Raw genomic sequence first — 24,755 nt, forward strand, 5'->3', positions numbered from 1 at the left:
CTAAAATATATCACGGACCACATACAGATAGCTAGAGAACCACTGATATGGACCTCAAATTTACAGCTAGAGAACCATGAGAACCACTGATATGGACGATATATTTACAGCTAGAAAACTGATATTGACTATATATTGACAACTGCAGAACTACTGATATGAACCACATACTCATATCGATAGCAAGAGAACCCCTAATATGGAGCTCACCTTGCCAACAAAGAACCTCACATTAACAGCTAGAGAACCACTTTTATCAGTGATATGTAGCTCACATTGACAGTCAGAGAACTACTGATATGGACTTTATACCAACCAGAGTTTCTTCCAGGCACCTCTTCGGGGGGGGGGGGGGGGGGGCACTACCGGGGATTGTTGTCGTCGTCCCCCCCCCCCCCCCGAAAATATCAACACCTCCGGAGAAAAAAAAGTCTGGAAGAAACACTGATACCAACAGCTAAAGAACCACTTTTATCAGTGCTATGGCCCTCACATTGTCAGCCAGAGAACTACTGATATAGACTATATATCAACAGCTAGAGAACCACTGAAACGGACTATGTATCAACAGCTAGAGAACCACTGAAATGGACTATATATCAACAGCTAGAGAACCACTGATATGGACTATATATCAACAGCTAGAGAACCACTGATATCACACGGGGCGTGGGTCGGGTTACACGTAACATGATTGATCAACGCGCAGAGAGTCGATAGCTGTCATAAATTAGGGTCAGGTTTAAGCGGACAGGTATCGGATGGAATAGGCGGGCAGTGTCCGGTACCGCTGGGTACCCCCAACACAGGCGCGATTCGCGTTATATTACAGATGGAATTTAGTCCTGGAGACAACGCCGTTTTTATTCTTTAAGAATATTTTAGATGGATATTAACATGGCTTCGATATTGGTTTGTATTTAATGTTAAAGGCCTTTCTGTTTTAATTTTAGCGCTTTGTCAGTGAATCTCTGGAATGAATATTCCATTTTGATTTTTTTTAAAAAATAGGCTTTTGGGTTTATAATATATTTAATATGATAAGCCTATCATTTATAAAACTTAACTGTAGTACTAATGGTAGTAAAGTTATGTTATGTATGTTGTCTTTCTTTCACTTTTCGCATTGGGCAAATGATACGAAATTCTTAAACACTTTTATCAGCACTGCAGTAAATTTTCGATTATGGTTTATTTTACATAATAAATACAATGTTTAAAAATATGTATTATACAACAATCTCATTTGTGCACTTGACAATAAAAAAATATTTACATACTTTAGTTTAGATTATAACGAAGTAGCGAATGAATATTACAACCTCGATGTAATAGACTATTTTGTTTTGAAATGCACACACCTAACACTTATTTTTTTACTTTCTCGTATATACGAAGTATAGAGAAAGTCTTGTAATCGTCCAAAAGAAAAAAAATCGAGATTTTTGCAAATCTCGACGTTTTATGGCTCACTGAGTCGGAAAAACATAGTTTTGCAATCTTGTCCGTATGTCTTTGTGTATGTGTGTGTGTCTGTGCGTGTGTGTTTGTAAACACGATAACTTGACTACCGTTACAGCTAGGTTGATAAAGATTCATATATGAGTATTATATCGAAATCGAAATTCCGTATCAACTTTTGAGCGATTTCCGATAACCGGAAGTGGTACTTTTTCTACTTTGAATTTTTCAAAAGCCTCTAACTTGAGTACTATTTCAGATAGATAAATGAAATTTCACACGTAAGTAAAAGATCTAATTCTCTACCTTTTGTCAAATTTTGAGTATTTTCCGTTGACCAGAAGTAGTAATTTACGCTATTTCCGATTTCTCAAAAAAGTAATGTAAATTTATAAATTACTTATAATATTGGTGTGCAATTCTTTTTCTACGAGATTTTATTCTATTTAAAAAAGTTTAAGTATTTAAAATGGATTAAAAATCATGTCTATATCCCGAGTTGCCATCCTCTGTTGTTTTATTTAAGAACGAGCCGACACGCGGCGTATCATACGCCGCTATTTAGTTGTTTTATTTTCTACTTTTCATAATTCATAATTTGTGAATTCGACAGTACCACTGCTGTCACTGAAAATATTTGCTTTATAACACTATCAGTAAGTCGTTAAGGACGATAACCCCCCCCCCCCCCCCGTGAAAGCATCCCCCTCTTAGCTACCTTCCCTAAGTTTAAAATCGTTTCAAACTAAATTATCTGCCCCTAATAGCCGTCACTAAACCCAGCTCTACGAATGTAAACATTTAGCGTGAACACAGCTCACCAGACTTCCTAGAGAGGAAGAGAGGGGACTGCAAGGCGCGCTTACAGCTTGTTTTCTAACGTCTCCCAGAAGAGAATTATATTATAGATATTCGATAAAGTTTAGGGGAGATCACTCCCGGTTTATTTAAAAACATATATGTTCATTGGCGCCTGTATTTCTAGTTGCTGTTCTCTAGCTGTTTACAGGTATTCGGTATTCCGCTGGTTTTTTGACGTAGAGGCTACTTATAGAGGACATCATTTCAAAAAGCTGCAAAATGTATAGAAGAAACATGCTTTTTGCCAGTTCAATTAATGATAAGAGTTAATCCACCTATATTAATAACTTACAATAGATGAACGTCTTTGCTATTAACTGTGCACACTTTAGAACTATCACCCGAGGGGGGGGGGGGGGGGAGTGTAACAGTGTAACACCAACTACAAATTTACAGAGGAGAAAAAAAGTGTTTTGTTGAGTATTTTTAATGACTGATAAGTCAATCAATGACCGGGGAGGGTGTGACACCAATGGGTTTGTGTCTAGGGTCTCCTTTCTTATGTAGACGATTTACACATTTTGTAATCTCGACAGTGTAATAGACTACAGTTAAAAGGCATGTATCATTTTTCAACAACACTACTTGAGGATATAACAACTGTTCCGAACGTGTAATAATGTTTAACTAACATAATGAGTTGGGATAATGTCATATTAATGATTGTTATAAAATTATACGTACCGTTTCGTGGTTCTTTGTTTATAACGATGGTCTTAGATGTGTTACCTGCCTCAGCCTCCCCGAGGACCCCCCCCCCCACAAACTTCCTACTACCCCCTCCCTGAATCTCCGGGGGTAACAACCCTTACCTCCTTTAAATCTCTCTCACTGAATACAAGAGGATAATACATACCTATAATATCTGTAATAATCTGATCGATAACATGAAACAAAGACATAACAAAAAATCCCTAAGCAAAATACGGTAAGTTAATCATTACAAAGGTTAGATAATTAATTACCTACAGCGTCGTGGTAGAACATACTCCACCCAGCGGGTAAGGGGGGGGGGGAGACACAGAAAACTAGTAGACCCTTTCATTATAATGTCTATACAGGCATCTCTAAGACAATATGTGTACATCTGTACCACGTGACAGAACCTCACCAACATGGGGGCATAGACGTGAACTGACCCATCTAGCCAGGACATTTTGTAAGGGGGGATAATGGGTGGATACCTCCTTACATCGTGGTGACAGAGTTGCCTAGTTGTATCTTTTTTTCTTGCCTTTTAGACGGCCTAATAGTTGTCGCAGTATTATCTAATTGTGAATTTCTTACAGAAGTCCTCTAAGTTATCTTACCGTTTATACTGCCCAAATCTCAATGCGAATCTTAACACACGTTTTCGATGAATAGCTTGGTGGTATTGGATGTTAAAACGTGTGCCACCCCATCCCTTTTATTGAGAACCTTTGTATGCCTAACCTTAAGAAAAGTATTAAAGGTTTAGTTTTCTGACAGCCGGGCCTTATCTTGAAAATGTCAGAATATCATTTTTAAAGTGACAGAGTTTATCTCATTACCAAACAGTAGTCAGAGAACACGAGTGGAGCATTTCTCTCCCCTTCCCTTTTGCGGTTGTTTCGTTTTTTTGTGTACACAAACATCGATTTGATTGACGTCAAGTTCGAGCAGACAATCAGCTATCGCTAGCAGTTTAAAAATTCATCGAGTGGTAAAAATTGATAAAGTTAAAATGCTGGAAGGAACACAATGTCCATTATGAAAGCTATAACTATTTTGTTTCTACGATAGCGTTTATTACATTTCATTTTTTTATTTAAAAAACCTCTCCACTAGACCACGCTGAAAGCATTTTTTCTTGTTGTGAATGTATAGTCTTTTATTGTCTGACGGGTAAAAGTAAGTGTGGCTTTTCCTGTTTCTATGGCCGCAAGACTGTTACAAACTGTTATAAATATTGTGATTGATCTTTCAGTCTTGCAACAAATGTGATCAACCTTCACTATTACAATGCATGTTTTCACTCTTCACTCCTACAAAAACTGTATTCAATCTTCACCCTTACAAAAACTGTATTCAATCTTCACCCTTACAAAAACTGAGTTCAATCATCACTACTATCACAAACACGTCGTGTATCCACTAGTGCCACCATGTACACCGTGTATGTACTAGAACAGACACGTGATACCCGGCAAACAAGACGGGGTGTGGTGGAGCAGTAGAGCGTGCTAGGGTTGAACTGTGAACTTTGTTAAGAAAACATTCACCCACCCATTCACATGTCCAACATGACCCCGGGAAAGTAAAGGCGGGTGTGGGCAGGGGTTTAACCGACAGTATAGTTGTATACCAGCTGGTCATTATGCCACGTGAATTCTATCACATTCATCCCACGAACCATTAGATCACAACAGTACCTTGCTTTTTTATATATCACATTCGTCATATTTTAACATCTTTTATTTTCTGTGAACGTAAACATTCGTCCTGTTTCTCTGTTCCAACTGCTCCCTGTCCTGTCCATTCTTCCATTCACATAAACCAATCATACTTTTAACTGCCCCTGTCCATTCTTCCATTCACATAAACCAATCATACTTTTAACTGCCCCTGTCCATTCTTCCATTCACATAAACCAATCATACTTTTAACTGCCCCTGTCCATTCCTCCATTCACATAAACATAAACCAATCATACTTTTAACTGCCCCTGTCCATTCTTCCATTCACATAAACCAATCATACTTTTAACTGCCCCTGTCCATTCTTCCATTCACATAAACCAATCATACTTTTAACAGCCCCTGTCCATTCTTCCATTCACATAAACCAATCATACTTTTAACTGCCCCTGTCCATTCTTCCATTCACATAAACCAATCATACTTTTAACTGCCCCTGTCCATTCTTCCATTCACATAAACCAATCATACTGTTAACTGCCCCTGTCCTGCCCAATCTTCCATGTTACCGTGACTGGCAAATGAAAAGCCCGAGAGAAACTTCTAAGACTTGTCAGGAGATCGATATATTTTATCTGCTATTGATCTGCGATCAGACACCGCTGCGAGAAATGAAATTAACAACGTTCAAGTGGGCGCACAACACTACCTTTATCTTTAATAGCTTTAAAAAACCACTTTGATACAGCAGCAAAATAAAAAAAAAAAACAGCTCTTGTAAAATATTGATTAATTTTTACAGCTGTTTTTTTTTTTCCAATTGCGTTTGTTTTGTTTTTGTAAACGAAGACACAATTTATTAATGAACGATTAAATCAGTTTAATAATATTTCATCGATTGAAGTGGCAGGTTAAATAAAGGTGAATCATCGATTCGGTCGTGATTTTGAATAGGATCGGGTACCCAGTAAAGGTCTGAGCCTCCCCCGAATCTTCAGAATAAATACGCCCGTATAAAATCAATGCCAAGGGACAGCACGCATAACGCAACGTGTCAGGAACCTTAACTCGGTGTACCACGATCTCTTTGTTGGTAAAGTGTCTAGCTACCAGTGATGTTGTGACCCGTGTTTGTTTGGACCGCAGGGTTATGTTCATTGTATAACTGACCAGTGAAGGATTGTATTGTTTATCTAAGTGACGTTTTTTTTAAATTGGATACGTGTGCTGTTCACCTAAGTAACCAGTGTGTTAATTGGAGGAGTGTGCTCTTTATCTTAGTAACCAGTGTTTCGGTTGGAGGATTGTACACTTCATCTAAATATTTTTAAATAACCAGTGTGTTAATTGGAGGACTGTACTCTTTATCTAAGTAACCAGTGTTTCGATTGGAGGATTGTGTTGCTTACCAAGCAGCACACTGTGAATTTTTCCAGTTAATTTTATGTATGTATATTTTATTAAACACTGTTTTACTACAAGCTGTGGATTAATTTTGGCCCTAAGCCCTACTGTTGGGTGCTAAACAATAATACCGTTATAGCTCATGTTGACATTAGTACGGTACAAACAAATCTTTGTATTAGTTCAGTACAATTAGTATTGTTTACATGTTTTTCAGAGCAATCTAATGTTGCAACATCACAACACCCATGATTCATCAAGTGTTATACAAAAAAAGCTAATGAACTATAAGGACATAATTTGATCCATTTAACAAAAAATGCTTTAAAAGAATAATTACAAATATTAGTGCTTCACATACAATGTTTTAATTAGACTCCCCGGGAGACTGTCCATGGCACACAGAAACAATCGTTGTTGTGATGCCGTGAGCAGCAGACACACAGGGGGAGGTGGGATGCCGGGCGGTCATGTGACACCAACTCGCTGAATAATTCCATCCCCCCCCCCTTTACATCGGACTCGGCTGGTTACGTTCTAGGTGTCTGGTTTCCGTGTTCGACCGCTGTATCAGGCCCCTGTGTTAGGCCTCTGTGTTAGGCCTCTGTGTTAGGCCTCTGTGTTAGGCCCCTGGTTTAGGCCCCTGGTTTAGGCCTCTGTCTTAGGCCTCTGTGCTCGGCCTCTATGATAGGCCTCTGTTTTAGGCCTCTGTCTTAGGCCTCTGTGTTAGGCCTCTGTGTTAGGCCTCTGTGCTCGGTAAAGTTTTGACTTATACATGGACTGTATTTTACACAATTGAGATGGGCAAGGTTTATAGGGCGAGTAGATTGATTTTATTGGGCAAACAATTGGGGTTAAGTAGAAAAATAGTATGGGCTAACATTAAAAATCGTCGGGGCTAACTGGGCAAATAGTTAGGGCTACTTGGGAAAGTTTTCTAGGCCGATTGGGCAAGTAAACGGGACGTATTGAGCAGCTAACCGATGCTGAGAAAGTAGACAGACAACTATTGAAATTTGATTCATGGCATGAAAGTTCAAGTGCTTCTTCACCCCCTAACAATTAACCACAGGTGTTTGTCACGTGACCGAAACACATTTACGTTTGAGATTCGATACGGAGGGGGGGGGGTCTCTGAAAGCTGTAGCAGGTATCAAATCGACCAGGTGAGATTGATTCAAGTCTTGCCTGTATTTTTATATCGATCCGTCAATCACCAGGAAATGCCTATCAATCAGACGGATTAACCAGGCACAGCATTCAGCCCGGCACAGGTCTCTTTCATGTCCAGCGATAAACAACCCTAGCGTACCCCAGGCATGGCCTAGAAAACTATTTTGGGCGTCCCATTGATAGCGTTCTTTTAAAATTCATTCAAGGCATTAAAGTGCAGCTATTTTTCTCAGGCGAGTTTGAACAAAACTGTGTAAGATATACCGAGCTAGGCCTCGGGGTAAAAAGTAAAATTTAAAAAAGTAAAGGAGCTCCCAAAAATTAGTTTAACAATTTTTAAAAATTATTTTTGCGTTTCTTTAACAGTCCTTTAAGATTTGAAGACTAATCGAGCTGTCTGGTCTGTTTTGACCCCCCACCCCCACCCCAGGTATCCTCAGTCCCAGACAACACGTGCTAACTCTGCTCTGCAGTGACGCATATTATATCACATATTATATCAAAAACAATATGGTACACAATAACAACGGTTAATTAAAGAGAATTACCGAACTACGACCACCTTTTAAAAAATGTTTAGAAAGTGATATGAATCGTATCTCTTTTGAAAACGTGTTTCAATTCAGAATTTCAAAACTTTCCTCATCAATTTTCTAGCTAGGTAAATTTTTCATCTCTCCAATTTCCCAAAGAAATTCATCAATTTATAATGGTACACGCACCGATGATCTTCAGACGTTTTATGCTCTTCACTGACGAAGTTGAATTGTCTGTACCTAGCAACTGATGAGAAACTAGCAAGTACCTCATACAGTACAGCTACACAACAATCGATAGATAGGCACGCTAAAAACGAATGGTTTTATTTCTTTATTGCAGGAATGTCGACAATACCTGCGTGACATTTGTCTAGGTACCACTTCTCATTGTGTGTGTTGGTTATCAAAGCATCTCAAATTTCCAAAAGACATCCGGTTAAATGTGTAGTTGCTAATTAATTGGCATTAATTAAACATGAAAGTTCGTCATGGGGGACGCGGGGAGTGTTCAAAACAATGTTATCGGGGATGGGGTGGGTGGGGGTGCAAGGAGGAGCCTAAGCCACGGAGTCAACATTTTTGCTTCTTGCTAGATCGTCTTTTTCTTTTTTCTGCTTTTTCTATGTAATGGAACAACCAGTGTGTACATGCATGATCTATTTGAGTCTTGACTAACTGTTGCTGTTACCTTAGTTCCCTTCATATGCCGAGGTCAAGAAACATATTAACTCTACTTCATCAGCCCAATCGATCGCCAAGTCTAAAGAGGAATCTTTACTTTATCTTTTTTTTATCTACTGCTTACTTTTTAAATATCATTTTTCTAACTATGCGTTTCATTTTCAGTAGCTTCATAATTATTTTTTTGTTGGCGTATAATACGATTGGTTTTAACATTGTTTTGTTAGGTTCCCTGAAGTCTGCTGCTGTTGGTATTGCCTTGTATCTGAACGTGGTTTAATGTGAGTTATGAATATTGTCTAGGCTGACTTGAAATTGACTAAACTAGACACAATTTTTTTCCACTTTCAGATTCCTCACCACGTTGTCCAAAAATGGCGGAGTGACGCAAACATCTTGAGGAGTGCGTCACGATGGGGCTGAGCGTCAGCGCACAGAGACGATGAATGACTCCCTGACGGTTGAGCGTCAGGCGACATTCAACACCGACCCGCCGGAGGAGCGGTCTGGGAACGTCATCCGGCGAGGGGACATAGAGATCCCGATCGTTGACGATCTCGCGGTGGACAACTCTCACCGACCCCCGAGAGCTACATCACAGCAGAGGACAGACGCGCTCAAAGGAGCTAACGCTTTTTCATCGTCACAAGCTAAAAATAAACTACACAATGGATTAGCTGAGAAACAAGATTTTAAATCTCAATCTCCGCTTTCTTTGTCAATCAGAAATAAACTTAAGAAGAAGCCGAAAATAAAGATCCCAAGGCTGAAGTATGACTCCAGTCAACCGACTATTTTTGAAGAGACAAGCCAGGATTTTCTAGATATCGACACATCTGACTCAACAGAAAAAGGTACACTATCTCCGACAAGCACCGCTTCCAGTTCCAACGGCAAGAGAAAATCTGTTTCGTTCGATCTCACCCCAACAACGCTCGACAGGGAGCCATTGCTTTCTAAGTCACGTGACCGTCCCTTGAGAGCACCAGCCAATAGCACACCTCGTGGCTCCTCCAAACCTTCGCCGCAAACCAACACGCGTACGTCTAACGCTACACACAAGGTAGACGCCTCACACAAGAAGGAACTTCACGTTTCGCTGGAGAGTTCACGTCGTCGAAACAGCAACGAGTATAATTCTGATGACACCAACAATAAAGTTAAAGTTAAAAGAAGATTATCGAATTCTTTAGAGAACAGGTTAAACCAGAAACAGACGATAAACTCCGAGGAAAAAAGTGTTGAAGAATCGCCAGCGAGTGTTAACACGGAGTCCAACGAGAAAAACCTCAGAATTAAGGGCATCCTTCCGTCGGCTGGAACCTCGCCAAAAACAGAGGCCAAAAACATGGAGCATCAAACTTTTGAAGAAGTTCTCCAAGAGAGGAACGCACTGGCCAAGTCGGAAAAAGTCTATCACAAGAGAATCCGTCAACTGGAGGACGAGCTAAAGGCTATGGTTCAACAATGCGAGGCTCTATCTGATGAAAATAAAGAACTTCGACAAGCGCTGGAGCAGGAGAAGAAGACGGACGCAGGGGCAGCCTCACGCCTTAAGCAAATGGACAGCGTACTGTTGGAAAACGCTAAGCTAAAATCTCACAACGAAGAACTCACAAAAAACACACAAGATCTCGAAAAGCAAATAAGTTCTTTTAAAAGTAAAGAAAGTAAAAATTCAGATTTAGACTCTAAAAACAAAGAGCTCCAGACCAAAGTGTCTGAGTTACAGAAACAAAATGACGTACTTAAATCCAAGGTTAGCTCCTTGGGGGACGAAAAGCAAGTGATCGCAACTACCCTGGAGGAAAAGCGAAAAGAGCTGAACGAGCTCATGAGAGCGATGAAATCTGAGGCTTCATTGGAGACTAAACTTAAGGAATCTAACGTCAAACTCGAGAAAACTCTCGAAGAAATGGACGATGTGAAGAAAAAGTTAGAGGAAACACAAGATTTGTTGCAAGAGTCCGAAGGAAATGTGGATAAATTGAAAGACAATTTAGCACACAAAGAAAAAGAGGTTAAAAAACTAAAAGAAGAGCAGGCAAGTGAAAATAAATTAATCCTAGATTTGAAAGAAAGCCTTGATAAAAGCACGGAGGAGATAAAGAAATACAAAGAGACGAAAGCGGCTCTAAAGGCGCTTGAAAAAGAAGCCGCGACCTTGGAGACAAAAGTAAGCTCTCTCGAGGAAGAGGTGCAGAAAAGTAAGGTGGAGAAGGAAAAGTTGACCAAAGAAAAGGTGGAGATGGGTCGAGAAGTTGAGAAACTGCAGCGTGAATGTGTCAGTGGCACAGACGCAGCCGTCGAGGTGAAGAAACTGACCAAGAGGTTGGAGACTGAGAGAGAAGACCGGAGGAGGGCGGAGACTGCTCTGTCCGGCAAGCAGGAAGAGGTGCTGCATTTAGAATCGCGGTTAAGGGAAACCGAAAGTAGGATTGAAGATCTGCTCAACCGGTTAAAAACTTTAGAAGAAATAAATAACGAGCTCAAGAGCCTTGACCTTGCTGACCTAAACAGCAGTAACAAAAGTTTAAGGGAGGAGAATAAAAAACTGAAACAAATGCTGGTGGAACGAAATATTGAGTTGACTAATAAAAATTTGGAACAACGGGATAATCAGACTCAAATTTTGTTTTTAGAACGAAAGAGCAAAGGGGCGAAAGTTGGCGTGCAGACAGTTTCTGGGAGTGAGCAGTCGGAGAAACGTCCAGCTGCAGCCGTGACTAGCTCCAGCTCAGACAAACACAACCCCCGCCAACCCAGGAATCGAGCCGGCAACACCAACACGTCTCGCTTTAAGCCGGACCCGGCCAACCCGAGTAAAACGGTGAGGAGCTTTAGCCTTGACGAGCCTCTAGACGATTTGGCAGATGACGAGTACAACAAATCTGCTGTCGTTTTTCCCATCATAGACTCAAAGACCGGCGCCCAGCTTGACCACCAGAGCGGCTACTTCAGTCTCTACAGGGACAAGATGAAACGGATGAAGGACAAAAGGTACTGACCAACTCTCTCAGTTTGTCGAGGAGAAACAGTACCGGACAACTTAGTTGGTAGATGAAAAACAGTACTGAACACATTCAGTTATCAGTTAAAGGCAAAGATACTGAGTACATATATCCATGAGCGATGGACAGCAATACTTATTACATTTATCAATGAGTGAAGTGGCAAATGTACTGAGTACTTTGCTCCTTCAGTTGTGGAGCAACGGCACTGAGTGCATTTATCAATCAGTGAGGTGTGACGATATAAAGCCGCTCTGTCCTTTATAAAACTTCACGTTATTATTGGACCAAGTGCCATTCTTAAACAAGGGAGAAACAGTGCTCAAAGCAAAATTGTTCATCAATTAGTTTGCTATTTAAAAAAAAACAAAGTAGCCACCTAAATAGCATGATATAAAAATCTTCAACTCTTATTGAGTTTTTAAAACCAGACCTACATTTCTGTTGATTTAACTGAAAAACTATTTCAGCAATGTTAGCACCTAAATAACTGTGATATGTTTATAATTGTTACAGCAAATTATTTATTTGTTCAAATTTCACATATATGATTTGCACCTTGAACTTATAACGTTTATTTTAATTAACGTTTATTAAATTACTAATGTAATAACTTGTCTCTATGCATAGCCTTAAGTCAATGTAAATCAGATCATCGAAGTTAATCACTCCCAAAAAGGGACGGCGCGTCGTCGAAGGGTAGATCCTTAAGTGTCGAGTCTGTCCACCCATCTCTGATGTGTGCCTGACACACATTAGAGAAAGTAAAGGCGGCTGGCACATGCCCTCCTTTCACAGGCCGATGTCACAGAAACACAAATTGTACTTCATAAACCTCATAGACCGCCAGATCCGTAAGGTAACTCGCTAAAGACTATTTTTAAAACATGTACAAGCACGATAAGGTTCAGTTACCTCCCTAGAAAAAAAGTTAAGAAAGTTCCTTCGGGGAACAGACAATATTGTTAGCCATCAACAGTTGTAGCACTTTGGGTCTGTGCTTGCAGAATGTCTTTAGGCACATGAGGTTTTAAGCTGAATGTCTTTAGGCCATCAGGTTCGTAAACTGCATGTCTTTAGTCCCTTGGCGTTTTCAGCAGGATGTCTTTAGGCCCAAAAGTTTTTAATCTGTATGTCTTTAGGCCCATGTGGTTTTAAGCTGAATGTTTTTAGGCTCATATGGTTTTAAGCAGAATATCTTTAGGCCATTAAGGTTCTTAAACTGTATGTTTTTAGGCCCATGACGTTTTCAGCATGAGGCATAGGACGGTTACTTGGGTTGTACAAAAAAAACCCTGCAAAAGCACACACGACATACCTGTAGCATTATCACAATAACCAATACTGGGTGTCGTATTTTTAATTTTACATTAGAATGTTCTAGAAAATTTTAAAATATACATATAATTATAACTTTAAAAACTAAACTATATAACAATTTCAACAACAACTTAAAATAAAGACGATATAAGGTTAGAAATAAATGCTTGCAAATTTACCTTTTTTATACACACACACACACGCACACACACAGACACACACACACACACACACACACACACACACACATATATATATATATATATATATATATATATATATATATATATATATATATATATATATATATATATATATATATATAAATTACTGTTCAGGCTAGAATAATATCAAAAGTTGAATACAAAAAATTAATAACACAAAAATATTTAAATAAAAAAATTTAATAATTAAATCTCGTCCATATTAACGTACCTAAATACACAGTCACGGACATGGAATGATATGAATATACAATACTTAAATATGAAAATAAAAATAAATTGCAATCGCCAGTGTTTTACTTAATTTTTTTAGCGCAATTTCCATACTGACAATTGCGATTATTAATTTGTTATTTCTGGATGGATGGATGGATGGATGGATGGATGGATGGATGGATGTGTGTCCGCAGCTTTAAGTCGTATCTCCTCCTCAACGAAGCAATATCGAGGACTAGTTCCAAAAGCAAATATGTTAAGCAAGTTCTGAGGATGATTGTGGGCGAAAAAAATTCCCGGAATTCCTTCCTGGATTTCCCGGAAAAGCCAAAAAACCTCGAAAAAATGCAGTTTGTGGCCCATATCTCGGCAACCAGACAACTTAGCGACTTGAAACATTTACCAATCGATTTCTGTCATAATTTAGAACAATATTGCCGAAGAAAGTTTTCAAAAATATCCTTTCGTTCGGTCACAAAAAATTAATTAAGGAAATTGCGCTTAAATGGTCACTAGACTTTTTATTAACTTGTTTTCTTTACGAAAGGTTTGGGTGCAAATCAAAGATGGCGGTTGTAAATTGTAATCGTTAACTTTTAATGCAGCGATTTTGTTCAAATTTTCCAGATACTTTTGTCTTCAGTGACAATGCATGAATATCTATTTCATAATTTAATTAGGTGTAATTAATTAGATGTAATTTAATTAGATGTAAATTAGTCACTGAAAATTAATTAAACGGTTTCGAAACTAAGGGACATAACAAGATTAATCGATAGATTACTATATTTAATAACAGAAGGGGAGATAACTAGCTGGACACGATCACCCTAACAGTCTGGTGAATTGTGTTTAATGCCAGATATTTCCAATCGTACATCCGGGTCGAATAAGTAAAGCATATTAGGGGCAGATAATATGGTTTAAAAACGGTTTGAAACTAAGAGGAGGTATTAAAATTAAGAGCAATCCTTTGATTTATCAGCTTGCTGTTTTAAGTAAATTGTGGTCAGGGACAGCTGCTTTGATGGACAGATATCGCGACCTACTGATGGTATTTAAAGCAAATATTTTCAGTCATGTCTATTTCATACATTAGGAATCAAGTAGAGAATATAACCAAAATTTTTTTTTCATAAAAAACGTTTAAATAACAAGCTTTTATGTAATAATGCATAAAAAGGGGAAAATAAATAAAAGCTTGTAATAAAAGCTGGTAAAAACCTTTATAGCAACAAGCTGTTAAATCCACTGATAATAAGAAAATAAAACCAACTTGCTTTCTTAATGACTTTGATCGCATGTGAGATCTTTTACATATTTATTGACAAAAGCTTTTTATTAAAGAAAGCAAATTATTTAGTTATTTCCAGTCAATTTAAAAGCTAGTTGCTTTAAAAGTGTTTATAACAAGCTTTTATTTAACTCACTTCCTCTGTCTGTCGTCAGCCCGTCTAGATCGTCACGCCCGAGCAAAATTACGAGCACTTCTAACTGACATATACGGTTCGTAGTTGGTATTGGGTCAAGACATGAAGACAATGCAACATGACATTAAATATGTCTTAGTTGGTTGCCTAATTAATTTTTTAAAAACTAATTAAAGTTTTGTTCAAATTAGTAGGCTGTCTCATCAAACTATTCCGCACTTTTAGACACGCGCCATCACGTTCATTAGGTGCGCAATGGTTTTTAGCCATGCAACTCGAGTATAAATAAAACATGTAAAGTACTGAAAAAATTCATAAAAAAAACGTTTTAATAACAAGATTGTTATGTAATAATGCACTAAAAAGTAGAAAATAAATTATACACTACTATATAAATACCTTTTTAGTGCATTATTAGATAAAAGCCTGTTATTAAAATATTTCTTATGAAATTTTTTATAATTGTTTTTAAAAATTCTCCCATGCTTCTGAAAAAATGTACACGCGATTATAACATAGGAATATTTAACTTAGTGAACCATTGTTTAAATCTCCCTTTTTAGCAGAGAAAATGTCTTTATATTTATTACATGGGGATATTTAACTTTGTGAACCGTTTTTAAAATTGTTCCATCTCCTGTAAAGAATGTGTATGATATAGACAACAGGGTTCAACGCTGAGTGAAGCGGAACGAAAAGTAATATCAACCAAGCGTATGAGTCAGGACCTATCACGTGCCCTCTGGCCGCCATGACACCAGCCACACCCACAGGTAACCAGCAGAGAAGATTAGAAAGGACAGTCAGACAGACGTGACTGGTTACAGTGACCTCTTGTGGGGAGATGTCAACACCTGATCGAGGAGGAAACAGAACAAATTTGAATATGAGAACTAGCCCTGTGAGGGTGAACATGCTGGTGGTGAGTCTAAATGCGATGTACGTGCTGAAGGCAAACCTCCACGCTGTGCCGTGTGTCACGTGTAGAGCCGGGTCTACACACATCGAGTTGAGTGAGTAGATCTGCCAGTTAGGGTGGAACAGTGGCACCACAGACAAGGCCACGCCCAACAGCCAGCACGTAACCACAGCTGACATGGAAGCAAACACGTGATCATCTAACTTGACTTTAAAGAACAACAGACACCGGTCCATCGTTAGCAAGAAACAAAAGATAGCAGACGTGAAATACGAGAGAGTAGCCTGGACACCTGCCACCCTACACAGGGAGCTGTCACGCCATTGTGTCACGTGTAACTCAAAGCTGTCACGATAGTGAATATCAACCCCTGCGATGACCGTTAAATAGATACTCATGATAAAATCTGAGAGATGGAGATTTAAGGACATGAAATCGCTACTTGTTTTCCAGTTAAAATTCTCATATAATAATTTTAGGACAAGAACGACAGGATTACCCATAAACCCAGAAACAGCAGCCAACCACAATACAGCACGTTTTACGGTGTCACCGATAAGATTTGCACATGACGAGATAGGATCTTCTGGTGCGAAACAATTATAAGCGGTGATTCCCGATCCTCTAAATTTATCGCAGCAAAATATAAAGCTATCAGCGTATATAGCCGAAGTGATGGTTATCTTATGTAACGTTTTCGACAACTCGGAATCTAGAGCAAGATTTGTGCGTCGTAAATCTAATATTTGGATGGTTGTATAGTTTTCTCCTTTCGTTGTAAGGGAATTTAACTTCGTATAACTAAGGTTTAGATATCGGAATGGTTCGAATGGGCTGTATATATCAATGCTGAATCTCTCTATCAAAGTAAATGATAGATCAATCCAAAATTTGCGATGTGTGTTTTTGAAAAATAAACTCTGGACAAAATGGTCGTCCACATCAGTGTGTGATATGTTTACAAAATATAGGTGTGGCATACCCGATAATAACTCGCTAAAATAATCAGGGATTGTTACATTAGAAAATGTATTTAAACTAATGTCGAGATGATTAATATGGTATTTACTAATCCACAACACAAGCATGATGGTTTTAAATGCATCCAAACTTAAACTGCAATTAGATAAATGTACTTCATAAAGTTGATCAATTCTAACCGATTGTACGACACCGAACCACGTTAAATTGAAACCCGATAAATGTAAGACTTTAGTTCTTGGATCAATTGAGTCCATCATGTTAGAGTAATCCACCAGGTCGAGATCTGTGACTGCTGTGACGCCCCATTTACAGGTAAACCCTAACGGACATTTCTCAAAACAGTTCATTTCGTCATCACCCCTGGGACAGTGTGGGTGACCGTCACACACGTGAACAGGGTGAAGCAGGATATAGGAGTTGTGACACTGGAATAAGCCGGGTCTGGAGATCTCGTTGTAGATGTCTTCGTTCTCGTCATCCCCCTGGGGACAGTCCATGGCACCGTCGTTCACCATGTAGAGAGGGATACAGTAGGAGTTGCGGCACTTGAAGAAGCCATCCATACAGACAAAGTGTTGACAGTTTTCTAAATGAGACAAATCTCTGCAGCCAATGGGTTTCTTGCTGTAGCGGCCTTTGAGATGGACACAACGTGGGGAAACTCTGCTGACCATCGACTCAGATTCAGGAAGTTCAGATATAGCTGGCTGAAATTTTTCATTTTTACAAATTGTCATCACTGCTTTCGGGAAATGCGGGATGATGCATTCGTCTTCTCTGCATACCAAATCAGGATAACAAATTTTGTGCGATGCTGATTTTAAATCTCGTGAAACATCTTTAGACCAAAGACTCGGCAAACATTTTCCATCGGGACATGTTGTTTCCATGCAGTCAATACAGTTTGTTTCGTCACTTTCACGAGGACAATCTGGTACACCATCACAGTGACCCTCTATGTTATAACAAACTTCTTTTACATCTCTGTCACACAGAATATCCTTGTTAGAATTCAATTTGCAAAAACACGGCTCTTCATCCCGGCTGTTCCGACAGTCGTATCTCCCATCACACACAAAGCTGTACGGCACTTCTTCTGATCCTTCACCACATGCAAACATTCGAATATTTTCTCGCTTTATTTTATCCAAAGTAGCCCTCTGTTTTACTACACTGACCCTATTCTCGATCTTTTTCAATGGATTTGTTGACAGGCCTAGGTCAAGTTCGCAGATGATCACTCGTGCCTGATTGGTGCTGAAAGACACCCTAACTTTTGAAATGTTGTAGATATCTCCGACGTGGACCATGGAACTGTTCAATATAAATTCTACTGCAGGGATTGATTTTTCGATCCTGCTTTCTTGTATAAACTTATATAAACCATAGAAAAATGGGAGTGTTTCCCTCCAATATAAAATTACATTTTGTTTATTATATGAATGCAACTCATCAAAGTAAAACAAGTTACGGCCTGTATGTAGCTTTGCTTTTGTTTTATTTGGAAAGTCTGACAACAATTCTATTATAAACTCAAATTCTTCCTTTGTTTCCATGACAACCAGTTGAGAATTGAGACGTGTACACATATATGACGCTGTTTTATGACTCACTAGTGACTCCGATACTGCAAGTTTATAACAGGACTGTAGGTCAGGGTTCGTCTGACTCTTGTACATGACCCAGCCAGTGTTACACTGACCACAAAGAGTCATGGACAGATACTGGTTGTCCACCAGATCGTCATCTAAAGACGTCATGACAAACAACCCGTACTTCTCAATCTCTTTGGTCAGGTCTTGAAATTCAGAAACTTGTATTATAAACGTATGAGCTACCCCATCATTTAGTTCTAGATCTATTTCAGTCTTAGTGGAATCTGCACTGTCATTAAACAGACAATACTCACAGAGAATTAGAATCGCTTGAGTTTTGTTTCTGTTCATGTCCTCGTGTGTCTGAAGATAATTCATGGAGTGGTTTAAAATTGAATCAACAAACTGAAGATTTATTTCATCTTCTGTCTTAAGACCGTCTATGATACTAATGACATCCGTGAAGCTGCTGTGATCTTGAAAGTCAATCAAAGTTTTAAAACCGTTGTCGTGTCCAGCAAGGAACAAAGCAAGCCTGAGGTTCTTGTTGTGGTCACTTGGAGAAAAAAGATTTACAATAGCCTTGAGTCTCGTCTTTTGGTGGGCGTCTACAGAACCGACATGAAACAACAGATCAAAGTTTCCAGACCTGCAGTCCTTGAGGGGGAACTTGGTCATGGAGGAAATTACTGTAATATATGACATTGCATGTTTTTATCCGTATATTCAAATTAATAACAATAAAAGCTTTAAAAAAACAGATCCTTTTTCTATTTATCTTCAAAAGTTCAAAGCCACTGACCACACCACAGCCACTTGTTTCAAATTTTGACCACCTTTATATACTTTCCTTTTCTAGCGCTGTTCAAGTTTTATAATGCTTAAAAAATTACGTACATATTTTCCATACTTACCACTCGTAACCAAACATAAACTAGCAACACGTAGCCACCACATGATAATACTTAACTCCTTTTTCAAATCAGATATTAGTTATAAGTTTGTTTTAGCACTAAGATTGCAATACACAAGCGTCAGTGCATCTATAAATTGTTTGCAGTTTACGTTGAATAATTAAACGGATGGAATTAATATGTTTAGGTCATTAAATAACCTTTAAAATATTCCTTCTTTTTTAATATTCACCTATCTGAGATTAAACGAAAAACAATCACGAAAAGCCCTCAAAACTAGCAATTATTCATAAGTTTTTCGCCCCCTTTGAAATATCAGATAAAATATACTACCACAATATGTTATTATTATAATTACTAGTCCAATTGTCACGTACTAATGAATATATCTGTCGACATTTAGTAAAACAATGTAAAATGATTGCTTCATTAAATTTAGATGGTGAAATTTCTTTCTTCACAGTGACCTTTTGGGAGATAAAGCAATCTATTGCCTTACCGTTATTAAAAACAAACTGTCTTTGTTTTATTTTTTGTTTTTTGGAATAATCGGCTGTGTAAATTATGAATCTCTTTTTAAAGACAGAAAGGTTGAAAGGATATTCTCTGTAAAAATCTGAAAGTTGACCAACACCCGGAAATCATCAGCTGTGCCAATAAGAATACGCTGTGTAAGTCGTGTACAAGGACTAAGGTTAGAAATAGTTAAAATATTTTTGTTGACGGATGCTGTGAAGTGTACGTTGTGTGCAAGGACTAAGGCTAGAAATACATAAAATAATTTTGTTGACAGGTGCTTTGACCTGTAGCAAAAGAAAGTGCTAAATATTTTCCCCGTTAGCAATCGCTGTGTTGTACCATTTTCACATCATTTAGTAGGTCTAGTGGCCTTAACTATAAGAACATTGCAGTATTAGGTCTTGTTATGAAACAAGCAATAAAAAAATATCTATTCGGTACAATGTACTTTTGTTTTGAGCTCTTAAAATTTCGACAAGAGTATCGTCTTCCGCTCCGACCCTATGCTATTTTACTGATCGGATAGCGATTTGAGAGTCGGTGATATGTATTTCTCTTTAATACAGTGATTCAGGTAAGACTTAATGCTATCAAGTAAAATTATCTGATCCCTCGCGGTGAAGTCGGGAGAATCGTAAGAATCTTTCAAAGAACTATTCGCGTCATTTCTTAACAAAACTGGCTAGTGAAAATGTACATTACGCGCTTTTACAATTGGTATATAATCTAAGTGTTAAACGATTTATCTACTCACCGTTCCGGTGTAAATCCTTCCCATTTACACCATCTCTTTTCTTATTTTTCTGTTGCACAATACGCTTTAAGACAATTTATTTCTTTTCTAAGTATTAAAAGAGTTATCTACGCATCAATCCAGTACAATTACTATCGATTTTTGTTCGCAAAAAAGCGCCCCCCCCCCATCTTAGACAAAGTTGGTAGAGCAGGTTTTAACGTAACTAGCATTTAAAAAGGTTCCACAGTCGTACACTGCGCTTTAGTGCAATTAGTTTCTTTTCTAAGTGATAAAGGTTATCTCTTTTCCTATCCAGTGTAAATCCTTGCGATTTTATTTAGCGAAAAAACGTCCCCCCCCCCACCTGCACTATCTTGATAACAGTTACTACATTTTTACGATTAAACAATCGTACAATACGCTTTAAAACAAATTGGTTTCTTTTATAAGTGGTAACGTCTATCGACTCACCAATCTAGTGTAAATTCTTCCTATTTCAGTCGCACGCAAAAGCCCCCCCCCCCCCCCCCCCCCCCCCCGCAATCTAGGGAAAGCGGAAAGCTGGAATTCGGTTTTTGCCGGTCACTGTTTCTTAAGGGTATATGTTTTACAGTAGCACAATCAAGATAGAAAACAGTTAAATCAGTATTAACAGGCTTGTAGCCATTACATTTCTTTAAAGTAGACTGATTATAATTAAATACTGCAGCATAAAATCAGCTTTTAATTTTTAGTGCAATTTCCATTCTGGAGAATTGCGATTATTAACTCGTCATTTCTGGGAATGGATGGATGGATGGATGGATGGATGTGTGTCCGCAGCTTTAAGTCGTATCTCCTCCTCAACGAAGCAATATCGAGGACTAGTTCCAAAAGAAAATATGTTAAGCAAGTTCCAAGGATGATTGTGGGCCAAAAAAATTCCGGAATTCCTTCCTGGATTTCCCGGAAAAGCCAAAAAGCCTCGAAAAAATGCAGTTTGTGGCCCATATCTCGGCAACCAGACCACTTAGCGACTTGAAACATTTACCAATCGATTTCTGCCATAATTTAGAACAATATTGCCGAAGAAAGTTTTCAAAAATATCCTTTCGTTCGGTCACAAAAAATTAATTTCTTCTAATTTGTATTGGCTAAGATTACTAAGAGTATACAACTATTTCTAGAAGAAGCGAAGCGGTGAAGTTCCAAACCAACACCGGCTGAGGCAGTCGCTAGTGAGAGGTAACGTCTACTTGTAACACGCTGCCATTGACAAGACTCGCGCACATCTCGCGAGGGGGCGGGGACTAGCTCTGCTCGTCTGTGCAAACATCTACGGGTGATTCGTTCGGTCACAAAAAATTAATTAAGGAAATTGCGCTTAAATTGTCACTAGACTTTTTATTAACTTGTTTTAAATGTATATGGCTGTGTGTATGCGTGTCTATGAACAACGATAACTTGAGTACCGTTACAGCTAGATTGATGAAATTTCATATATAAGTACAATGTATCAAACTTGTAGTTCTGTTTCAACTTTTCAGCGGTTTCCGGTAGCCGGAAGTGGAACTTAATCTACTTTAAATATTTCAAAGCATATATCTTGAGTACTGTTTAAGATAGATTAATGAAATTTCACACGTAAGTGAACGATTTAATTCTTTTCCTTCTGTCTAATTTTAAGTTATTTCCGTTGACGGGAAGTAGTAATTTACGCTATTTCCGATTTCTCAAAAAACGCATGCAAATGTATAAAGTACTAATAATATTCCACACTATTATACACATTTTGTTTGGCATTTACTTGTTGCGCAATTCTTTCCTCTAACAGATTCTATTCTATTTTTAAAAGTTTAAGTAATTAAAATGGATTAAAAATCATGTCTATATCCCGAGTTGCCATCCCCCGTATTGTTATATAAGAATGTTCGAGAAAGTTTAGGTGAGATCACTCCCGGTTCATTTTAATGATGTGTAACACATATGGTTACCAGCCAAAAGGGGGATAAAACTATGAAGTTTTTATTCATTGGGTTGCGGCCCCTGTGGGACTGCAACTGAACTGTTGACGTTTTTTTATGCTTTTGTGAGCGAAATTACCTGTGTTCCATGTCATGTGACATGTGCCTAGTCGTGTCGCACACGCAAGGCTGCTGTCTGTGGACCAAGATGTAGACCTAATGAAGGTAGTGTAGATATTTAAATTATGTTTGTTAAAGTACTTACTTATGTATTCCTGCTAGTGCTGCATGTGCACACTAGTTAGGGTGATGTATTAAATTAAGTATTTATTTTGTAGTACTACTTATTGGTACTTGTTGGCAGTACTGTGTACTGGCCGAAAACATAATTTATTGTACCCGTGTATATTGTAGCTTACACGTGGTGTTGTCCTGAATGTAACTTTTTTATTTTACATTTGTTTTAGGGCTACAGTTTCTTTTTCTATTTTGATCTTTTGATCTTTTGATCTTTTGGTCTTTTGGATTGTTTGGATCTTTTGGTCTATCTTGGCTAGTTCGTTTTGTGTTGCATCGCCGTCATGGCTCGATGCTATAAATAAACGAGTACTGGACAACAACTGTCGGTGTCGGTGTGTACTTAATCTCAGGGTCAGCCCGTCTTAACCACAACACCTCAGTGGGTAAAAGCATCCCCACTGAGTGAGGGTTACATTTGGCGCCCAACGTGGGGCTTGACTTTGAGAGGTAGGATGGAACACGGTGAGCCGACGTTTGAGAAGTTGTCGCAGGAGCTGGCCAAGTTGAGGGCTACGATGGCGGAGCTAGAACAGACAAGTGCGCAGCGGCCCGTGACGGTGGAGGTGTGCATGTCAACACACAATAGGCTGAACCTGTTCACCGGCCTTCCCCCCACTGGAGGAGGGGAGGTGAGTTTCCCGGACTGGGAAACCCAAGTGCAATGTTTGCTGCGGAACACCAGCGTTCCGAACCCGTTGCCGCGCATTTTAGGCAGCCTGAGAGGGATTGCCTATGAGCATGTAAAGCAGGCTACGAGTCCAGAGGAAGTGCTAAGCCTACTACAAAGCACTTTTGGCGACACTCGATGTGCCGATGACAGGTATCTGCAGTTCAGCCGACTCACTCCACATCCAAGAGAGTCAGCGTCAAAATTTCTCTGCCGACTGTGGTCAGAGATGACGAAGCTAAACCAGCAGCGTAGCTTTACTGAGGCCGATGCCCAGAAGAAGGTGTATCACACTTTCTGCAAGGGGGTTTCACCTCTTCTGGCGCTCGAACTTCGTGGCACATTTGGTTTCCCAGGGGAAGCCAGCCCAAAGTTGGGGGACGTCCTGAAAGCTGTTAGAAGGCTGGACGGGACGACTGAGTTTCGAGTCGAAGCCACGGCAGCAGCTAACAGGACTGTCCAGGTCGACGCAGTAACGGCAGCTGTTCGCCAAGAGACGACGCCGCCGCTGATGCTCACGGAGGAGCAACTCGACCGTCTGGCGCAGAAGGTCGACGCAGTAACGGTAGCTGGTCGCCAGGAGACTACGCCGCTGATGCTCACGGAGGAATAACTCGACCGTCTGGCGGAGAAGGTGGCAGATATCCTAGCCCGGAAACAACAGCCCTCCAGAGGAGCTTGTTACGGGTGCGGGTCCACGAAGCACTTCGTCCGCGACTGTCCGAGAAAAGCAGCTAGGCAACGGGGTCAGCAGCAGGGAAACGCCAATCCATCAGCGTCGGGGAGCGGATGCTGATGCGTGTTCTGCCGAGCTCCCAGCCCAAGTTTACGCCACCGAGATCATCACAGTGTCGAGCAACCACAGCTCAGGTTACCTCGCCTAACGGCTGGAGGTACGGCTGTCGGGTGTTCCGCCGTGGAGGAGGGTTGCAGCCGGAGGGTGCGCGTGAGGAGGGTAGACAGCCACACCATGAATGTCAGTCTCAGCGCGAGCAAGATCGTCGCTTGGGAGACAGACATGACACAAGCAGAGGTCGGAGACGCCGCCGGAGGAGAGGCCGACGACGTGGTGGACGCCGCCGTGGTTGGCAGCGACCCGACTATACAATGTCGAGTGCTGAACCCACTGTGGCGGAGGGGGAGCGACGGAGAGAGGTCATATCAACCAGTGAGGCAGATGAAGGTGAGGAACTGACAATCAAGGTAGTGGTCCCAACTAGACTTCGGCCGGAGGCAACGCCTTTCGTGCCAGAGGTTGTCGCCCGGGACGGACAAGACAAGGTGATGGTCAGGCCAGCCCCACATCTGGATGAGGTGAATGCGAGGGACGAGGCATCGGACGAGGATGACTCTTGGATCAACCCAGAACCACCAGTGGAGCTGCGGAGGTCAACCCGTCAACGACGACCCGTCGAGCGACTCAACCTGGCGCATCAAGTGGTGACCAGTACCTGCACTGGAGCCTCTACCGGTTTGCCGG

At 39.8% G+C, this 24,755-nt stretch overlaps 2 protein-coding genes across 2 annotated transcripts; both read left to right on the forward strand.

The window, feature by feature from the left end:
- The first annotated feature begins 8,854 nt into the window (after positions 1 to 8,854).
- On the forward strand, positions 8,855 to 13,044 carry LOC131935165 (uncharacterized). The gene has a single exon (XM_059291533.1). It carries the CDS (start codon positions 8,940 to 8,942, stop codon positions 11,502 to 11,504), a length of 2,565 nt encoding a protein of 854 aa, XP_059147516.1. The 5' UTR covers positions 8,855 to 8,939; the 3' UTR covers positions 11,505 to 13,044.
- Positions 13,045 to 23,060: 10,016 nt separating this feature from the next.
- LOC131935181 (uncharacterized) lies at positions 23,061 to 23,888 on the forward strand. The gene has a single exon (XM_059291550.1). The coding sequence runs from the start codon at positions 23,061 to 23,063 to the stop codon at positions 23,886 to 23,888; it is 828 nt and encodes a 275-aa protein (XP_059147533.1).
- Positions 23,889 to 24,755: the final 867 nt, after the last annotated feature.

The sequence above is a fragment of the Physella acuta genome, unplaced genomic scaffold, assembly GCF_028476545.2.
Source record: "Physella acuta isolate Inbredline_101_S28 unplaced genomic scaffold, ASM2847654v3 ptg000133l, whole genome shotgun sequence".
Classification (NCBI taxonomy): domain Eukaryota; kingdom Metazoa; phylum Mollusca; class Gastropoda; family Physidae; genus Physella; species Physella acuta.

Coding starts and splice junctions, on each gene's coding strand:
- LOC131935165 (XM_059291533.1), top strand. CDS start 8,940: ATGAATGACTCCCTGACGGTTGAGCGTCAGGCGACATTCAACACCGAC.
- LOC131935181 (XM_059291550.1), top strand. CDS start 23,061: ATGGAACACGGTGAGCCGACGTTTGAGAAGTTGTCGCAGGAGCTGGCC.